Below are 21,410 nucleotides of genomic sequence, written 5' to 3'. Positions count from 1 at the left end.
CTTCTTCTTCTTCTTTTTTTTTTTTCTTAACATATATTGCATTCTGTACCTCTGAAACAAATAATGCAATATTTTTTCTTTATTTTCTGATTTTTTTGCAACTTTTCTGAGAATCAAGAACATCTATTATAAGAAGATGAAAATTAAGTTATTTGAAAACTGGAATATATATTAATAAGGATTCATAATAAATAGCAAGTCATATATAAACAATTATTTAATAACATTTAATGTGTACTTTCTTTGATTTTACAAGAAGGCATTTATAGTCAAGCAAATGAATGACAAAGCCATTCTAATTTGCATTCCCAAATACATTCCCTAAATAACTGGAGTAAGGTACTTCTGGCAATTTCATGGCAGTTCATGTAAGGCCTGGGAAATTTCTTTAATGAAGAGCCTTCAATTCTGGACTTGCAAAGCTTCTATGGATAGTAAAATGGCAACGATCACATCTACTACGTCTAAAATAGGAAGCAAAATATAAGAGTCTCACTATACATTCTTTGGCTCAAATAATTGATAAAAGACCTTGCAATTGGTGCATGTGGTTGATTATGTCGTGATCATAATATGATCACCACCTGTTTTGCAAAACAGTAAGCAGTAAATATAATAATTCTATGGATGTGATTCTAAAAATAGTTTATAACTACACGAATCTTTTTGGAAAATTTTACCATATAGAATCATCTTCAGTGCTTTTCTGAACCAGGGATAGAAAAACGCATAAACCAGTGGATTGAAAGTAGAGTTTAAGTAGCCAAACCAAATCAATGCATCATTCAAGGTGGATGGAATACTATAGCCCAGGAAAGGATCCATGACCATGCAGACAAAGAAAGGACACCAGCATATTAGGAAAACTCCCATCACAATCCCTAAAGTCTTTGCAGCTTTCCTTTCTTTGCTTTGTGACATTCTATTTTTTTCTTCCAATCCAATTTGAAACTTCTGATTTGCATTGTGAATTGATCTTGCCTGTCCTTGAGCAATGAAATATATTCTGGAATAGACACACAACATAATAGATCCTGGTATATAGAAAGAAGTCATAAAGGCCAATACCCCAGATGTTTTGCTAAAGAAGACAGAGCAACCCCCTAGGCAGTGAATGTATTTGTAATACATCTCTTCAGCTCCTTTGAAGTTTAGCTCCAGAAAAATCATTCCAAATGCAAAAAGAGCAGGGACACTCCAACTAATGAAGATCATCACAAAGATAACCAAGATACTGATCCTGGCTTTGTATCTCAATGGATCACACACAGCATAGTAGCGGTCAATGGAAATGAAGGACAAGTGGAAAATGGATGCTGAGCTCAACATAATGTCAATGCTGGTGTGAATTTTACAGAAGACTTCTCCAAAGTACCAGCCATGCTCAACAGATCTGACCATGCTATAGGGCATGACCAAGCACCCCAGCAGAAAGTCCACAGTGGCCATGGAATGAATGAGCCAATTAGTTGGGGTATGAAGTTGCTTGAAGTGTGATATGGAAATAATGACTATCAGATTGCCAATGAGTGTGGTCAGAATTATGAGCACCATTAAACTATACAAGGAAGCACGAACATCATTTGACCTGCTGTTTTTAACACAGGAAATATTAATTATATTGTGGCAAAAAGACATCGTTCCTGAAGGTTGTCCACCAGTTTATTTCTTCCTTTGTGTGTTGAGGAATCTTTCTTCAAAATCCATAATCAGGTTAGAGTTCCTTGTTTTACTTCCACATATCTATTCCAGAAACCCGGGAGGAAAAAAAAAAAGAGAGGGAGAGAATCATTGGCAATTTGGTTCCTTTCACTTCTAACACACTATTACTCCTTGCTAAAAAAATAGTTATTTTAGAAAGAGCTTTTATTCTTAAGTTTAATTCCATAGGTCAGTTCAATAACTTTTTTTTAACACTTCCTCGATGTTGAATACTATGCTAGAAATGAAAAGTTGAATTATTAGGTTGAAATATATGAAACTGCCACTTTTTCTGGCCAGAAAAGGTGAAATGATGAATTTTTCATATGCTTCAATTTATGGAAATAGTCTTTGCTCAAAGAAAAGTCTTGTGGGAAAAGTTTGTGTTCTAAAGGGTAGATATAAATTGCCAGAAATTTTAGAATTAAAATATGTTCGAGAGAAAAAAGTGAAATATTTTAAATGTGCCTCTTGTTCACAATAATATCCACTAGTGCCTGCTTTTGCCCTTAAAACATATTTCTTATTTTATAATTAATTGTAATGGAAAGAAGCTTACATGCCTTTACTTCCAGTTTGCAAAGCACTTATACATACATTCCAAGCATTACTTCATTTAACATTTTTGCATCTATGATATAAACATTATTCCTTATAAGGAAGACATGACATGTTTTGTTAGTATAATTATACTGGCAAGAAATTGAGTCTCCATTCATGAAACCATTAAAGCTGGAATATGACCTAAGGTCTCAATTACTAGTACAGTTTCTTTTTTACTAATCCACATTTTCTTTCCACGGCAGAAAGGATCAATTCAGATAAATTACTTTCAAGAACATTAAACTTTGAACTTTCATGTAAGAACATAGGATGTCTTGAAAAGTGGTACCTTTTAGTGAAGTGTGATATTGTTGTCCAAATTATTAAGGATTTTAAATATACAGACCAAAGTCTGTGGTAAGACATGATGTGGCACAGGGGAAAAGATGGCTGAGGTGAGAACCCAGGGAACCTGAGCTTCCGTGTGGGCTGTGGGCATGGCACTGGAGCTCTTTTTTTGTTTGTTTTTCTTAAAGCTCTGAAACCCATTAAAATTTTTTTTTTCATTCAATCCCAATTTTAAAACAAAAGTAAAATCTTGTTAAAACAGAAATGGCTGGGGCGCCTGGGTGGCTCAGTCATAGAGCGTCTGCCTCCTGGGACCAGGTCATGGTCCCAGGGTCCTAGGATCGAGCCCCGCATCGGGCTCCCTGCTCGGCGGGAAGCCTGCTTCTCCCTCTTCCACTCTCCCTGCTTGTGTTTCCTCTCTCACTGTGTCTCTGTCAAATAAATAAATAAAATCTTTTAAAAAACAAACAAAAAAAATGGCACCTTCTTCCTCCTTATGTCCATTAAAAATCCCAAAGCTCCATGAGAGCTGGTTTAAAAATATCCCCTTTGGGAGTGCCTGGGTGACACAGTCAGTTAAGCATGAGCCTCTTGATTTAGGCTCAGGTCAGGATCTCAGGGTCATGAGTTTGAGACCCTCTCCCCTGCCCCAAGACTGCTTCTCTCCTTCTCCCTCCTCCTCTGTCCCTCCCCCTACTGGAGTGTACATTCTCTCTCTCTCTCGATTTCTCTCTCTAAAAATAAATAAATAAATCTTTTAAAAAATATCCCCTTTGTTTCTATATGATTCTGAATTTTCAACTAAATTCTGGAATTTTCAATATATTTTGAAATATATATATATGGTATATATAAATATATATGTATATATATATATATGAAGAGAGGGAGAGAGAGAATTTGGAGGAAGAATGTGAATTTCTGGCAGTCAATGAACAACCTGCACAATGTTGAAATGCTAGAAAATAGCAACAAGTTTTAGAATATTCCAGGAGTCTGCCTTCCTTTTCATTTCCTCCCATTCCCTCTGGACTGACAGTTTAGATCAAGACTACATAGAAATCTAAATGTATCCATAAGTGGAAGTGCAGGAATAAAAATAAATAAAATATTTAGGTACTAAAATGCATATTTTAATAAATTTAAAACACCTCTCCTCCAATCCTTTCAAATATGTAGTACACTTCCATAAAAACAATAAATTCCTCAGAAAGAATTATTTTTAAATCCACGTCTTCCGATGATCCCCTTATATTTCCCCTTTATGGGAAAGGAAAACAAAACAAAACCTCTTTGAAAGAGTCGTTTACACTCCTCGTCTTTCATTTTTCTACTAACCTTTTGAATACACTCTAACAAGACTTTTATTGTAAACACACCACCAAAACAGTTTTTCTTTTCAGCTAAAACAGCAGAAGAGATGATTTATTGTAACGTGTTACATTCAGCCACAAATGAAAACAGAATTAGTCCAGGAAGTCACAGGTCCAGGGCAAAGGACCAAAAGGGACTATTTTGGTATGAGCAAGGTGGGTTTCTCAAAGGTGGTCATTGTGATCAGATGGGGATGGATGTTCTGGACCCACGGAATCAAGTTCTAGAAAGTAGGCAAGCAGTCCAAAAATTGCTACAAGCATCGCTGGCCTCTCGCTTTCCTTATTTCTGCTCCTGTGGCTTCCACGGATGTACAAGTCAGCACTTGACTTGGACCTCTGTTCCATCTTCCTTCCTTGACCCTTCAGCCTGTGCACGTGCTGCTTCCTCTCATGGGGCAGAGGTTTCTAAGAAGATGGCACTAAGGCCAAGAGCTCAAAACAGTTTTTTAATTTTGTTGTCCTAGGTTATTAAACCCAGTGGTAAATTCTCAGGCTTCTTCTTCCTTGACCTCCTAGATACTTCTTGAAACAATTCCTTCCCTTGCAGCTCTGAATTCAATGGCTACTCTTTTCAGTCTCCATTGCTAGGTTTTCCTCAACTCACTTGCCTTGAGGCTAGTCCTTGGTTCCCTTCTCTACTTATATCTGCTCCCTATTTACGGTCTCCTGGCTTTAAGCTAATCTATATGCTGAGGAGTCTCAAATGAATACCTCCAGCCATGACCTCCCCCGCTACGTTCTGGACAAACATGTCCTGCTGTCTAGAAAATATCACCACATACTGTGTCTAAAGCCTCCAATCTTCTCCACAACATGTGTTCATCTCCTTTTCCTTCCTACACATCTCAAAAACGGCAACTCCATTCTTGAAAATCCTGTCTTACACCTTGAAGTAATTATTGACCACTCTCTCACACTCAATAATAAAGCCAAGCTATCAGTAAGTATCTTGACACTTCATTGAAAATACATCCATAACTGGACCAGTTCTCATGGTCCCAGCCACCAACCACTGTCAAATTAGTAGCCTCCCAACTGGTTTCCCTGCTTCTTTTCTTTTTTCCCCCTTCCTTTCTAGTTTAATTCTAGAGTCTTGACTTGAGTACCTAGCTTCAAAGCCAAAGAGTGGATTGGTTCCCTCCTCACCATTCTTTCAGAAAAGGTAAAGAATATGAATGCATTCTCTGGACGGTGTGGAAAGCATGTTCAACAGATGATGTTAAGCAGAGGAGAGATTCATTCTGTTTGCCATCAGTTGTAATAATTAGTTATAAAGTCAAGGAAAGAGGCCCACAGGGCCCCTTGAAAAGGTAATCATGGCGTGCAGAGGAGAAAGTCATAGTTTTTGTTTTGTTTTAAGGAAGAATTGCCTTCTATTGATACGTCATTTTCAAATTACTGATACAAACTTGTCAGAGAATAATTATGTATTTTGCTCAACATCAGTCTGCAAAAAGTTTCCAAACATAAGTGCACTTCTTGTTCAGTTTCCAAAAATAAATAAAGGCTTTCTATCTGAAAGCATTTACATTCCTAGCTCTCTAAAGTAAACATTAAGAAACAAAGTACAAAAAATGATCTCCCGGCCTCTGAAGAGTCCACTCAGTTACATGAAGTATTTTTTTTTGCGCAACACTTTTTCAGATTCAAAAGGTATTTACATCCTAGAAACTGGCGGATCTTCATTTCAAACCCTTCAGTCCGTTTCCATGGCAACACTGCAGCACTCCTTGGTCACCAGAAGTCACATTAGTTGACTGTGGAATTTCTCAATCTTCTTTACACTCGGGCTTGGTCTGTTCTTTGCACCAAACTCAATCACTTGTTACTTTAATATACGAAGTCCCATCAGAATGCCAGTTTGTGAGAACCACACGTGCCTTCATAGGGCTGGCGAGGTCCTTTCTCAGCCGCGCTGCTGAACGCCTCCCACGTCTAATAATAGTTTGGCATCGTGCGCCTGCACTCGAGCCCCAGAGGAGGTGAGGTCAGGCCCGCATGCGGCGCCACCTGGCCCACCTCCAAAGTCATAGCTTCTTAAAACTCAGGCAGCAGTCACTGGTGTGCAGGTGAACAGAACCAGGGAGAGGAAGAAGTGACACTAGCCTAGATGAGGAATTTCTCAGCATGTCACAACCCTACAGGAGAAAGTCACCTGAGCTCCAAAGTACATTTAGGGAGACATCAAGATCTTCTGCCCCTTACCCCAAGGAACCTGGCAGTTATTCAAGGAAAACAACAGTAAAATGGCCTGGAGTTGCAACAGTGCAGAACCTTCTGGTATGTCTTAACCCAGATGCATAAGCCAGATAGAAATGCAAAAAAGCAGTTTCCTAGCAGAAAGTGTAGAGCAGTTAAATTCCTAGGGAATTCAAGGCAAAGACCACTTGATACATTAAAGGAAACTAAGAATAAACAACTGTCCTTGATCCAGATAGAAGCCAGAATCTCAATGCCTTGTTGGCTTGTTTGGATTTTTTAAGTGACTTTCTGTTTCTTCTAGATGGTGACTTTGTGGTTAGCACATAATGTAAAATGAGGGATAGAGATATGAAACATTATAACTCAGGATTTCATTTTTTGTTCTAGAACTTTCCATAGATATTCTATACTTGCTTTTATTAAAAAAATGAAGTACATAATACCCTGACTGATTTGAGGGAGGGAATTTAAAAGTAATGCAGACTTAAATTACAACTAAACTTTGTTTTAACCCAAATAGATTGCTGTTTTATGATTGTTCTACTGCTCCCAGATAATATTATAAAAAATTGTATGGGGGTGCCTGGGGGGCTCAGTCATTAGGCGTCTGCCTTTGACTCAGGTCATGATCCCAGGGTCCTGGGATCGAGCCCCTCATCGGGCTCCCTGCTCCGCGGGAAGCCTGCTTCTCCCTCTCCCACTCTCCCTACTTGGATTCCCTCTCTCGCTCTGTCTCTCTGTCAAATAAATAAATTAATTAAAAATCTTAAAAAAAAATTGTATGATCTTACATAAACTATTGTACTCAAACTTTTGGCAAACTTTCAAAGTTTCAGATGATTCTTGCTTAACCAATATGTGACCATTTGATCATCATAAGAAAACATTGTCAGCCAATGCAACCAGTTGAGCTAATGAAAGGTCACGAGTCCATGGTGCTCAAAAGAGATACAGGATTTAAAATATGCTAGGAAAAAGCCATAAAGTCTGTGTGAATCCAGTGAATAGTTCTCAAGTTTGTTTAGAGACCATAATTGCCTTCTCCCAATAGATGGGACTGGAAACTTGTTATCCTGCATTTGGTTCCAGAACCAAGAAAGCAGGATGTTATTAACCATGCCTTAAAATGAAAAAATAATTCTTAGAATAAGATCTTCTGAAAGGGTTTTCAAGTCCCCACTAAAAGAGCAGTGGGTTGGGCGCCTGGGTGGCTCAGATGATTAAGCCTCTGCCTTTGGCTCAGGTCATAATCCCAGGGTCCTGGGATCGAGTCCCAGTTGGGTCTCCTTGCTCTGCGGGAAGCCTGCTTCTCCCTCTCCCTCTCCCTCTGCCTGCCGCTCTGCCTATCTGTGCTCTCTCTCTCTCTCTACGTCTCTGTCAAATAAATAAATAAACCTTAAAAAAAAATTTTTAAATAAAAGAGCAGTGGGTGGGACAAGAAGAAGGGACTAACCGCGGGCTGCTAGAGCTGGTATAAACTGGATGGGGTCTTGGGCTCTTTTTCTCAGGTCTGAGAGTGGAGCCCTCAGGAATGGGATTAGTGCTCTTATAAAAGAGACCTCAGAAAGCTTCCTTCTACCACGTTATGATACAAACAGCCTATGACTTGGAGGAGGACCCCCATCAGAGGATGCTGGCACCCTGAACTCAGACTTTTAGCCTCCAGAACTAAGGACTGTGGACCAATCTATATCATCACCAGCTAATGAAGAGGAAAATGACCCAGAGCAGGCCCAGGCCAGGAGGCCCCAGAAGATGGAAAGCTACTAACAATAAGCTAGAGCTAATCAGAAGCCCTGCTGGGAGCAAGAGATAACCAGCAGTTTCTGCTTCTGTAAACAGGCTTCCCTCCAAAAGTTCCCCGCACTACTGTTCCCACCTAAAGCAGCCTGGCTCACCCACTTTAAACCCACCTACCAGCGGTCAGCACAGCCCTTGGAACCTGACTGCCTGCCATCCCCCATAAAAGCCCTATTACGCCGTTGCCCGGGGCCCAGAATTTCCAGCATGAGCTCATCTGGGTCTGCTGGGGTATGAGTTCTCCTACTTCTCCGAGTTTCACTTGGTCTCTCGCCGGTCTGATTTCTATTTTTCCACAACACTATCACTGCAAGAGTGAGTTTTACTGAGCTAACATCAACAAGAGATAGAACTGATTTTATTCTTTGTCATCTTGATAGGCAGAAAATTGACACTTGCCACTTTTTATTTATATTTCCTGTACTTACTAATATACAAAAAGTCTTCCTATGTTAATTTTAAATTTTTGTATATTGTTAGTAGTCCTGACTTTTTTGATATAACTATTTCTAATTTTTTAAAAATTTGTATTATTATGATCATTTTCTTTTCATACTTATATATCGTTATATGTACATACTGGGCATTTAAAAATTTTTATTTATATAATTTTATTTGTGGTACTTTCTGGTATATGGAATTACATGATTTATGAAGTCAAAAAAAAAAAAAAAAAAGAGCAGTGGGTGTAGCAAGCCTAAACTTTCTAATCTAGCAAGACCCCATCCTACGAGAGATTGTTGCCAGGGCTATGTGTCCCCCGTCAGAGTTTCTGGAGAAACTAAAACTGCTGATATTTGCAGGGCTCACTCACTTTCTTCTCTAATTAAAGATACCTGGTAAGTACATGCATTCACAGTCAATGCAGTCCAGAATTTAACTTGATAATACAGTAGATATAATTTGGTATCTTCCTACAAATCCAAAACCCCAAAATAATGTACCTTTACAGGAACAAAAATAAGGCTGACTTCAGTATATAGAGAGCTATGAGGAGAAAAATTTGAAACTAGAGGATTTTATATGCAGGAAATGTACTTATGGACTGTGAAAGATGGTGGACTATATTCAAATGTTCATAAAACATACTACCCCTGTATTCTTTTTGAAAAAAAAAAAAAAGAATTATTTGCAGAGAAGTATCAGTTGCTTGTGGAAGGCATGAGAATTAGGATCTCAAGAATTGGGAAATGAAGTCTTAAAAGGACTAATAATTAGCTTTTTACAAATCAAACAGAGGATTGAGTTTAAATAATTCTGGTAGGGGTATCTGGGTGGCTCAGTCAGTTAAGCATCTGACTCTGGGATTGAACCCGTGTCCATGTTGGGCTCCCTGCTAAGCAGGGAGTCTGCTTCTCTCTCCCCCTCTGCCCCTCCCCCACTTGTGCTCTCTCTGACTCTCTCTCAAATAAATAAATAAAATCTTAAAAAATATATAATAAAATAAAATAGTTCTGGCAAATTTTTCTTTAAAATTGAAATGCAGTTGATGAAGAGATATCTTTTAAAAGCAAGTTAGAGGAAAATCATACCATTTACAAACTGGAAGCAAGCATTGTAAACAGCCTTGCCCGTGAAAGAAAAACTTCCACCTGGACTTTAACAGCCTGGCCTGCCAAAACTGTCTACACCCCTGATAAGAGCGCTCAAAGTTCACAATTCATTTTAAGAAAATAGCAATAGCGGCACAGAGAGGGGTCAAGACAATTAGGAAAGGTGGCTGGCTACTCTAGAGGCAGACAAATGAGAACCTTAAACAAAATTTAGTAAAAACACCCAAGAACATCAAATTAGCGCACAGAAAAGGTTCTACAACCAAAAGAAATGATATCAAGGTATTTTTAAAATCCATAAAGAATTTATAAAAGAGAATAATCACAGCTGAAGACTAAGTCACTGACCCTGGGAATCAAATGGAAGAATATCACACATACTAAGCTACAATACAAAGAAAGAAGAATTCACTCTTTTTTTTTTTTTTTTTTTTTCATAAATATGGAGTGAATGCTTTCCCTCCATCAGACACTAGGTCCTGGGGTGACCAGACACAACAAAACTTCCTGCCCCTTGAGGAACCTCCGTTCCAGTTTGGGTGAGGGACACAGACAATAAACGTGATCAATAAATGAGAAGTTAGATTGCAATGTTTGCTAAGGGGAAAAGATAAAGCAGAAAAGAGAGAGCTGCAATGTTTGGGAAGAGGACTGAACTTCAGGGTAAGGTAGCCATGGAAAACTTAAATAAGAAGCTGACTCTGAATGAAATACCTGAATGAGGGGCGCCTGGGTGGCTCAGTCGTTAAGTGTCTGCCTACGGCTCAGGTCGTGATCCCAGGGTCCTGGGATGGAGCCCCACATTGGGCTCCCCGCTCCGCGGGAAGCCTGCTTCTCCCTCTCCCACTCCCCCTGCTTGTGTTCCTGCTCTCGCTGTCTCTCACTCTGTCAAATAAATAAATAAAATCTTTAAAAAAAAAAAAAAAAAGAAAGAAATACCTGAATGAACTGAGGAGCTAACCACATGGATACGTAGGACAAGAGCAATCTAGGGAGAGGATCAAACTCAAAGGCCCTGAGACGGGAACATGATTTAGTGTGTTTGTAAAATTAGCAGATTGCAGTGTGGTTGGAGCAGAGCCAGCAAAGCAGAAGAAAAGAGATGGGGAAACGAGGGAGGCTGTACAAAGCTACACTGAATAGGGCCTCACAGGTCAGAGTAAGAATTTTAGCTTTGCCTTTGAATGAAAAGGGAAGACACTGGTGGGTTTGAACCCAGCAACATGATCTGACATGTTCTGGCAGATTCACCCTGGCTACTGTGCTGAGAACAGAGGCAGAAGGTAAGGACAAAGGTGAGGGAAGCTGCCACTATAACCTGGTGAGGGAAGATGATGGTTTGGACATAATAGTGGTGGGGAGTGTAAAGAGCAGTGGCCAACTTTGGAAATGTTCTGAAGACACCGCAGACAGGATTTACACATCGACTGAGTGCGGGCTGGGAGGAAGTTATCAAGGGACATAGCAAGGCTTTTGGTTTGAGCAGCTTGAAGTGGGGGGCTCCCATTTACAGAGATGGAAAGGATGGTGGTTGGAGAAGGGCAAGGAGCAGGAGAAAATTGGGAGTTGGGTTTTAAATGTGTGAAGTTGGAGCTTTGTGCTAAAGAGTGTGCCTTTTAGTGCCCACTGCCTCTGTTCAAGTCCAGTCAGGCCTGGCCATTCACCTGTTCTGTGCTTTTGGACAGCTACCCAACCTCTTGGGGCTACAGTTTCCTTATGCAAAAAAAAAAAGGAGGGGCGCCTGGATGGCTCAGTCAGTTAAGTGTCCACCTTCAGCTCAGGTCATGATCCCAGGGTCCTGGGATCGAGCCCCGAGCCCCACATCGGGCTCCCTGCTCGGCAGGAGGCCTGCTTCTCCCTCTCCCATTCCCCCTGCTTGTGTTCCCTCTCTCGCTGTGTCTCTCTCTGTCAAATAAATAAATAAAATCTTTAAAAAAAAAAATTTTGCAAACTGTTTTAAAACACCATGCATAGGGATACACATACTCACACACATACACACACACACACACACACACACATACTTGTATAAGCATGAAAAATAGGTATGGAATGGTATACTCCAAATTCTCAGTATCATTTATTCAGACATGGTGAGATTGAAACTAAAAAAAAAATTAAAATTAAACAACAACATAAAAGAGAAATAATACCAAATTTTAGAAAAAAGTTTTCCTGGGTGGCAAAATAACAGGTGAGTTTTACTTTCTTCTCTCTAATTTCTACATATTCCAAGCTTTCTACTATGAGAATGTTTCACTTTCATAACTAGAAAAAGTTATTTAATAAAATTAAATTGATTGTCTATGAATCGCTCCAAACGAAAGTTTAATGAAACTTGAAAAAAACTATTGGTGAATAACTATTAACAAATTATATAATTTGTGCTTTTTGCACTTATTAATTCTTTATATGAGTTATTGATCCATTTTAACATTATAATAAAATTAAATTTTTGCTAAATTTCTGAACTGAACCCATATCCTGTTTTTGTTCTATACAAATTTAGAAATATAATTAGAAATAAGCTTGATAATAATTTTATTCCAAAAATATGTTTGCAGCTCCATAATCTATCCAGTATTCCTTATTAAAATACTAAAAGTATTTTTAAAAAATACTTATTTTATTTTTTTAAGATTTTATTTATTTATTTGAGAGAGATAAAGAGAGAGCACAAGCAGGGTTAGTGGCAGAGCGAGAGGGAGAAGCAGACTCCCCACTGAGCAGGGAGCCTGATGCAGGGCTCAATCCCAGGACCCTGGGATCATTGAGCCAAAGGCAGACACTTAACCGACTGAACCACCCAGGCACCCCAAAAAATACTTATTTTAAAGGCAAGAAAGAGTCAAGGGGCAGGAGAAACAATGTTTTCATATATTTAAGTCATGAGTCTTGATAGGGGACATCACTGGAAGCAATCTGTTTCCATCTTGAAGAAACAGGAAACATGGCAAATTCCATTTGTTTGCTTATCCATCAACATGGACGGACAGAGAAGAGAAAAAACAATCTCTAGCAATATTATGAGTAGGTAAATAGACTATACCTGAAAGTTTTTCTGCTATGTAGACCTGCATAAGATAATACGTATCAGATTTAGGTCATCATAACTAAAAGATTAATAAGTTAGTCAATCTAATATATGGCATGTAGACACAAAAAGACACACACGCACACACACAACACACACTAAAGAGTGAAGTCATTCAACAATGGGCCATGATTTTTCCCACCAAATAATATTAGTGCAAATAAGATTTTAGTTCTGTAGTTTAGTATATAGTAACAATAACATACGATTTCATTTTAAAACCTGCAAAAATCTATATGAAGATCCTTTTCATAATGTTAAAACCAGCCAACATTCACAAAAGGAATGTCCTTCATTTACAAGAAAAGGCGATAAAAAATCACGTTTCAACATTTCAAGTTTCCTAGGTTTTCATAGGTGAATTTTTAATAAAAGTGAAACATTTTAAAAGCACATGTAAAGCAAGCTATTTAAAAATATAAAACTATTTTTCAGCTTCTCTTACTAACATAGGTTTTAGGTAACTAAATTACAGAAACCTTGTTAACTTTTCTATAAAATAATCATAAATTTTAATGTATAAGTACCAAGCCACTGATAACTTTTATGATCTTCTGAGTTCTCTCAATAAAAGATGTCCTAGGCCCCCAGGCTAGTCCTTGCTTTTTGGTGTGGCTATTGAGTGCATTCAGACCTACCTTCTCAGGTAAGAGTGAACAGAGAGAGTGGATGAGCTGGGAGCAGAAACACAGCCCCTGGGAGGAGGCCCACTGCCTCTGTCCCTTGCAGAGCTGCTACTGGTTAGAGCCACCCACTGCGCTCCGATAGGCCACAGTTCACATAGACAAGTGACGCAAATATTAAAATCTGGAAAAGATAAGCCGATAATAAATCTTTCATAAACAAGGTAACAATATATTATTGGTACATGTAACTGTGAGGTTCTTTTATTCTAAACCAGCATCAGGAAGCTAGCAGTGAGCAAGCTAAATAGAGAAGGTAAATATTACCATTACTTTAAAAATAATCTCAAATATGGGCCACCAGTAACCACAGTCATGGGTGTTAATAGCATATATATAAAAGCACATGTCCATTAAAACTGCCCTAATTGTTAATTGATTTGAAAGAAAAGTACTCCTGTATTAGACATCTTTACAAAGGAAATAACTAGCACTAAAAAAAAACAGTTCAGCTTCAAAACAGGTAACTTACACCTGCCAAAGGATTAGTTTGAAAAATTAGAATGTACTTAAACCCAATAACATCCTATGGATAGAAAATAAGTTAAAACAACGGCTTTCCCAAACTTTGTTTTAACCACAATAGGAAGAAATATATTTTATATCATGAGTCTCAACTCAATATACATGTAGGTAAGCATCCACAACAGAAGCAAATGCTCTCATTAAAAATTATGCTTACTTCATTCAACCCACTCTGATATTTTTATTTTCTTTTTTTAGTAACTGGCACTTATACTCCAATAATGTTACTAATCACAATTACAGAAACTCTGTTTTAGAGGTGAGATGGTCACATATATATAGCCCATCTAGTTTTAATTCCTCTAAATAAAACTTCCAGAATGACCCTCCCACACATGGAGCCAGACCCTTCAATATAGCAAAATGACTAGCTTAACAAGCACAATTTCTCATCTATGTCTGTTTGTTATTCTGCCACAGGAAATCATAGGATCATTATGATAGACTACTCGTCCTAATTCTGCACTCTCTTAGCATCTACACCTATGTCTTTTCTTCACTGAGAATGAAGGTTTCTTCCCTGTCCTTCATACTTCAGCTTTGTCACTTTACTTTTTTGGCCCAAAGAATATAGACAGAAATAAAAGTGTGCCAGTTCTAAGCCTTGTCTTTTTTTTTTTTTTTAAGATTTTATTTATTTATTTGAAAGAGAGAGAATGAGTGAGAGAGAGCACAAGTGGGGGAAGGGTCAGAGGGAGAGGGAGAAGCAGGCTCCCCTGCTGAGCAGGGAGCCCGATGTGGGGCTCGATCTCAAGACCCTGTGATCATGACCTGAGCCGAAGGCAGACGCTTAACCAACTGAACCACCCAGGCACCCCTCTCAGCCTTGTCTTGAGGAGGACTCCCATATTTATGAATGTCTTCCATGCCCTCCTATGAGGAAACCATGCTCCAGTGAAGCCCACGGGTCCAAGGAGGATGAGAGAATGTGGAACAGATTGGGTCATAGAGATATGCAGCATATGGCCGAGCCGCCCTAGCTGACCCCACAGATTCATGAACATAAGTTGCTATATTTTAAGCTACTGACTTTTGGGGTGGTTTGTTATACAGCATTTTAATGGTAACAGATTACTGGGTTAATTGTGTTTCTGAAAGAAGCCACTGAGATCTATTACCCCATTCTCCCCCTTGCAGAAACACTGACACCACACGATGGGTCACCTGTGATCTAAACAGCCATTAACAAAAGCTGCCATAGGAAAACCAAAAAAGCATAAAGTGAAAATTACCCTTTACTAAGTGAAGCTGACATTTTACTAGGTGAATTTAACTCCTGTTTCAGAAATTTCCAGATATTCTGTTCAAGAAATAACATACAAGTTCACTTTTTGTAACAGTAAGTAGAAAATATCATTCATCTTTCCAAACATGAGTTCGATGTTTGCCTGAATCATACATACATCTTTTGTGAGTGACTTTTCTTTGCAAGTAAGTACAATGCCTCACGTAGTGGAGTTTAGTAAGCTCTAGGAAATCAGGGATCTCATCTGCTTTGTTCATTACTGTCTCCTCATACCTAAAATAGTGCCTGCAAATCAGTTTGCTCAATAAATATTTGTTGGTTGAATGATGATAAATTACTAATTAAGTTAATTATTCATTTTTAAAGGTTTTTCAAAGTATTACCTGACTATGGAATTCTCATAATTTCACTTGTGTTAAATATAAAACCCCCCTGAAGTCTTTTCATTTTATGTCACATTCTTTCTTTTAACCTGAACATTTATTTAGCTGATAATCACTGGGTGGCAAGCTTGTGAGATAAAATATAATTATGATTCTTCCTTTCAGGTGAGTTAGATGTGCAAACAAATACAGTATGATAGAGAAAGTGCTGACTTGAACTAGAAAGGCTGAGTTATGGTAGCACATAAGAAAGACCTGGAAACCTCACATGGTAGCCAGGAAAGATTGCTCACAGGAGGTCATATATAAGCTGAATCTGGAAAGGTCTCAGAGAACTTCACAAACAGGCTATACTTATAATAGGGAAATATACACAAAAACTTCGTATTTAATCTTAATAAAATAATTTCATAGTGGAAAATTAAAATCGTTTAATCGGTAACAATCACGTCTTACATTTTTATTATCTTATTCCAGCATCATTTTTATCAAAAGAAGTGTTTTGACTGTTTACGTTAGGCATTCAAGTTACTTTTTCCTTCTTGTTACACACACACACACACACACACTTAAAAAAATAGAAGCTAGCAAGTGTCTAATTCCCACTGTCTAAGCCCAATGAATTCCAAGTTAATGATTAGCTTTATCCCTCTTGCCTTATTTGCAAAGAACAAAATTGAGGTATCTTGGTTTGTATTTGGAATAACTTAATATCATTTTTATAAATGGCATGTTTCAGTGGGTATGTTGATGAGGTTTTCAATATATATATATATTTTTTAAAGATTTATTTATTTATTTTAAAGAGAGAGAGAGAGAGCATAAACAGGAGAGACAGGGAGAGGGAGAGAGAATCTCAAGCAGACTCTGAGCTGAGCGCAGAGCCCTACGTAAGGCTTAATTTCATGACCCTGAGATCATGACCTGAGCCAAAATCAAGAGTTGGACATTTAACTGACTACACCACTCAGGCACCCCTCAAAAAATATTTTTAAAGTTATTTCTATTATATGTGAATAATATTAATTGAGGCCTTATTATGTATGGAATTAAGTACTAAAGCAGTATTTTCACTTAATCCTCATAATAACCAAATGGAGTAGATATCATTATTCCCACTTTATAGGTTATGATGAGTTTGGGAGAATTTAAGTGGCTTTTCCAATGTCATATTACTAGCAAACAGCCAAGCCAGAAATCAAGTTAATATTTCTTAAACACCCGACCCCATGCTCTGAAGGAAGATTCTACACTGCCTCCAGAGAACAGCTTTGTAATATGTATAGCAGTTCATTATTGAAGAAAACATCACAATCTCATAAGGGATGAAAATTTTTAATGAAATGGACTGTGTGAAGGCAGGAATGAGTAAATAGAATAATTTGCACTAATATTACTGCTTTCTTGCTATTCACATTTTCTTAGAAATGAAAAAAATGTCTTTGAGAGAAATGAAAGTCTCTCCACTGACACAGGCTAGAGCATTGGTTCTCAAGGTGGTAAGGTGCCCCCCCCCACCAGGGGGGACATTAGGCAATATCTGGAAACGTTTTTGATTGTCACAACTGGGGGGTGTGGGATGGGGAGGGTGCTATGGGCACCTAGTAAGTAAAGGCCAGGGTTGCTTCTAAATATCTTTTAATGCATGGGACAGTCCCCACAACAATTATCCAGCCCAAAATGACAATGGTACCAAGGTTGAGATACACTGGGTTAATTGATACTCTCAGTCATTATGAGTATTAAGATCCTCCTAACTAATATTTGCAGGAAAAACAACTTCAAACTACATTCTTTGGAGAAAAGGGGGACTTCAGGAAAAAAAAAAAAAAAAGACACTGCCTGAAAGAATCGGCATAGGCTAGGACTAGAAATAAAATAACAGCCATCCACTTCCCAGTTTTACTGAAAACTCTATACATGGGCATGTTGCCAAACTTCTGGGAACATGAGCTTCCCAATTACAAAATGAAGGGTTTATCAGTTCCATCATTGAATGATTCTTAATGATGGCATGATCCATGTCCCTGGACATGCATCCAGTTTGCCTGTTGGTCTGGGGTTTGAGTGGGACATCCTTGTAGATATCATGAGCTTGATGAAGACAGAGACTGCATAGGCTTTTTTCACTGCTGTGTTCCCAGGACCTGGCACATAGTATGTGCTCAATAATGACTGGTGGATTGACTGCCTGAGATTTGTAGCAGATTAGCTGAATATTTGTGTCTCTAGCACAGGAGGAGTCAGAACCCGTGGTACGATTCAGAAGGCATCATTCTTTCTTTTTTTTTTTTAAGATTTTATTTATTTATTTGACAGAGAGAGACACAGCGAGAGAGGGAACACAAGCAGGGGGAGTGGGAGAGGGAGAAGCAGGCTTCCCGCGGAGCAGGGAGCCAGATGCGGGGCCCAATCCCAGGACCCTGGGACCATGACCTGAGCTGAAGGCTCATAATCCTCTTGCCAACTATATGATACAGGAATGTCTTGCTCACGGACCTGAGAACCATCTCTTTGAAATGTAATCATTAAGGAAGATAATGTCCTTATCTCCCAGTTTCTGTGGGATAAGCCTAACCTCAGTGGACATCTCATTTCCAATGTGCAAGAATACCTCTTGTCATAAAGAGTTCATTTTTTCCTTTGGTTAAAGTCAATTAGCTCACACAGATGGTCACCCCAACTACCAAGTGAATTTAGGATGAACTGTGTGGGACAAACAATGCTGTCAGTGCTTTTATTGAGGACTAGTGATCATTTATCTTGAGAACATATATGTATTAGTCAGAGTTCTCCAGAGAAACAGAACCAATAGGTTGTATATACAGATGGAAAGAGACTTTATTATAAGAAATTGGCTCATGCAATTATGAAGGCTGACCAGGCTCAGGATCTGCAGGAGGATCCAGCTGGTTGGAGACCCGGGAGAGTCAATAGGGTGCTTTCAATCTAAAGGATAGCAGGCTCAAGATCCAGAAAGAGCCAAAGTTTCAGTCTGAGTCCAAGGCAGAATAAAGCCAATGACCTGATTCAAAGGCAATCAGGCAGAAAGAAACTTCTCTTCCTCAGGGAGAGTCAGTCTTTTTGTTCTGTTCAGTCCCTCAACAGATTGGATGGGGCCCATCCACCTAGGAGAGGGCAATCTGCTTTATTCAGTCTATCAATTTCAGTGTTTATCTCATCCAAAAATATCCTTACAGAAACACCCAGAATAATGTTTTACCAAATATCTGGGCACCTCATGGCCTAGTCAAGTTGACACATAAAATTGGCTGTCGCAATGGAATGGGGTATCTGCTTGGCTATATAAAAGAATGAGATTTTGTTCTATCTTTGCAATTTCTTAGCAGATTACCCATGGTGTGCATCACATTCTGGTTCAATGTTTATTCAGTAACAAAATTGTTTTCTTTCTCTTCTAGCTTTGTGGTGTGATTTTCTGGGTTGAGAGATGTTGTTTTTAGTTATATTTCCCCAACAGAAGCATTCATTAGTTGGACTAGAATAAGCGTGAAAGGATTTGTCAGCCACCAGGACAGACCAGAGAAAAAGAAAGAGTAAACACTAAAGGGGAGGAATTTGATGGGACACAGGCTCAGGTCGTGATGGGGACAGAAATACGGGAGGTGATGAGCATTAAAAATAAGAGGAACTCTCCCATCTTGCTCTTTCTCCTCTTTCTGGTGGAATTAATTTGCTAGGATTGTCATAACAAATGTCACAGGCTGAGTTCTAACAACAGACATTCGTGTTCTCATCATTTGGAGCTGGAGGTCCAAGATTACAGTGAGGCTGATAAGGTGGGCCCCAATGCGATCTAACTAGTGTCTTTGTAAGAAGAGGAATTGGGACACACAGAGACAACAGCGATGTGCAAGACCTTGTGAGGACACTGCAGGAAGTCAGTGTACTGTAAGCCATGGAGACAGGCCATAGGAGACAACCACACCTGCCTACGCGGCAGACACAGAGCCCAGTGTTTATAATATAATGAATACGACTGAGTTCCTATCCTCAAGGTAAAAGAGTTTACATTCTAATCCTGAACTGCCATCAAACCTGTTGGTTTGTCTTGCTACTCTTGTTTCTCAGCTTCTACATCGATGGCTCACTTTGCAAAAATCATGCTTCAGTAAGTCTTTTCAGACTATCTTTCTCCTATTGTAATTGTGGTCAATACTCTTTAGTTTTCAGGCTAGATATTCTACAGTCCTCTGGCCTCTACACATCACATGAATACACATCACATGAATACTAAGCAATTAGATAGAATGATGAGATATAATTTGAATGCCCCATAAACCTAATATATCTGCCCTCAGCCATCTTTCCCAGCAATGAGCAAGTGTACCTGAAATCACCTCTTTACAGTAGCTTCTTTGGATTAAGGTATTCTCTCAGGAAGTTTCTTTTGAAATGCAAGTATTATATCTTCTGTTGTACTTTATTATAATAATTGATTGGGACTGCATCCTTAATCTCATATTTCCCATGGTGGCTTTAATGTAAACAATGAATGAAGTAAAGTTCTCAGAAGATTATACCCACTAGCATTAATAGACATTTAACACAAGTTAGCTTATGAGAACAGAGCTTCTGGGTAACAGAGTATTAAGGTGGGAAGAAAGGTTCAGGATAGATTTGGGGACAGTTCTCATAAAAGGAATCGGGGTATCAAAGATAAATTTAAATGCTCTGAACTATTAAAAATGTACTGAAAGCAGATGTATTGAGGCAGAACGTAGTTGGCACAAATATTCTTTTCCAATATAATGGAAAAAGATGAGTACTATAACCAGCTAGCACCATAAATAAATCAAATTCTTAGAAAAGGTGGTAAGTCATGAAATGCATAAGCAAGAAGTAAAGTATCCACCTTTAGATTCATAGAGGTTTTCCTTGCGAAGTAAGTGAGGAGTCAACAAATTGTTTCTATAAAGAGCTACATAGTAGATACCTTAAGCTTTGAGGGCCACAGCGCTGTAGCAACTAATCAGTTCTGCCATTGTAACATGAAAGTAGCATAGATGAGACATAAATGAATGGGCGTGGCTGTGTCCAATAAAACTTTATCTGCAAGAAAGAGTTTACTGACCCCTGATATAGATTATAGAAGAGAGACTATGGGGTTTCATATCATCAATCAAAGCAAAATGATGGGGATTCAAAACCATTTTACTGGTAAGATCCTTCTTTCCATTCTGCTACACATACAGAAGATAACTAGGGTAGAAACATCACTTGCAATGGGGAAAAACATCAGTTGATTGAGGCAAAAATAAGGAAAAGGAAAGTCTTTACAATTCTGTTTGAATTTTCCATTTGGGGCTGTTGCCTACTGACATAAAGACAAACGGTGTTGTCACAGCAAGAAATCATGTGTATAAACCTCTTTGTAAGGTTACCATAGGCATAACTGGTTATTACTTGGAAAGTATTCCAGAAATGTCTTAGACTTAAGGCGAATTCTCGGATATGGGGAGCCTTCTCATTTCTTAACCATCCCTCAAGTTTTTACAGTAAATGCAGCAAAGATTTTATCTGAAATCTTTCCACCTTTCATTATTTTCAGATACCCTCCCACTTCTTTCCATTGTAGAGCTCATCTTTTCAGTGAGTGGTCGTCAGTGACCCCAAGTTTTCAAGAGCAAACAAATATGACCATGCCCAGAGATACTTGCCATTGAAAGGACTTAAGCAAACCAGGTCTTCAATGCATAAAAGAATGTCTCAACTTAAGGAATTTGGGGCAGATGGGACAAAGGTCTTGGTTTAAACAATGTGGCTTCAAGCCCCTGAAATCACAGTATAGCCCTGGCTTTGTCTAGGACTAAGCCTTTCCTGACATGGGCCATGCCTATAGTCAGTTGAGCAGCACCACTTCTGCTGTGAAGAAAACTGATTCAGCGAACTATCATGGCCTCCTGAAAAGTATTCCACAAAAAGATAAATACGC

The 21,410-nt window shown here is 38.7% G+C and overlaps 1 protein-coding gene and 1 pseudogene across 1 annotated transcript; both read right to left on the bottom strand.

Annotated features, from left to right (window-relative positions):
- Positions 1 to 479: 479 nt before the first annotated feature.
- TAAR1 (trace amine associated receptor 1) lies at positions 480 to 13,335 on the bottom strand. The gene is made up of 2 exons (XM_006740285.2): positions 13,256 to 13,335; positions 480 to 1,743 (listed from the first exon to the last, which is right to left on the bottom strand). The coding sequence occupies exon 2, from the start codon at positions 1,636 to 1,638 to the stop codon at positions 622 to 624; it is 1,017 nt and encodes a 338-aa protein (XP_006740348.1). The 5' UTR covers positions 1,639 to 1,743; positions 13,256 to 13,335; the 3' UTR covers positions 480 to 621.
- LOC115943256 (signal recognition particle 9 kDa protein pseudogene) lies at positions 5,362 to 5,921 on the bottom strand (annotated as a pseudogene).
- Positions 13,336 to 21,410: the final 8,075 nt, after the last annotated feature.

Source organism: Leptonychotes weddellii, chromosome 8 (genome assembly GCF_054177405.1).
Source record: "Leptonychotes weddellii isolate Sample4059 chromosome 8, ASM5417740v2, whole genome shotgun sequence".
Taxonomy (NCBI): Eukaryota; Metazoa; Chordata; class Mammalia; order Carnivora; family Phocidae; genus Leptonychotes; species Leptonychotes weddellii.
This window is presented reverse-complemented; position numbering and strand designations above follow the sequence as displayed.

Coding starts and splice junctions, on each gene's coding strand:
- TAAR1 (XM_006740285.2), bottom strand. CDS start 1,638: ATGTCTTTTTGCCACAATATAATTAATATTTCCTGTGTTAAAAACAGC.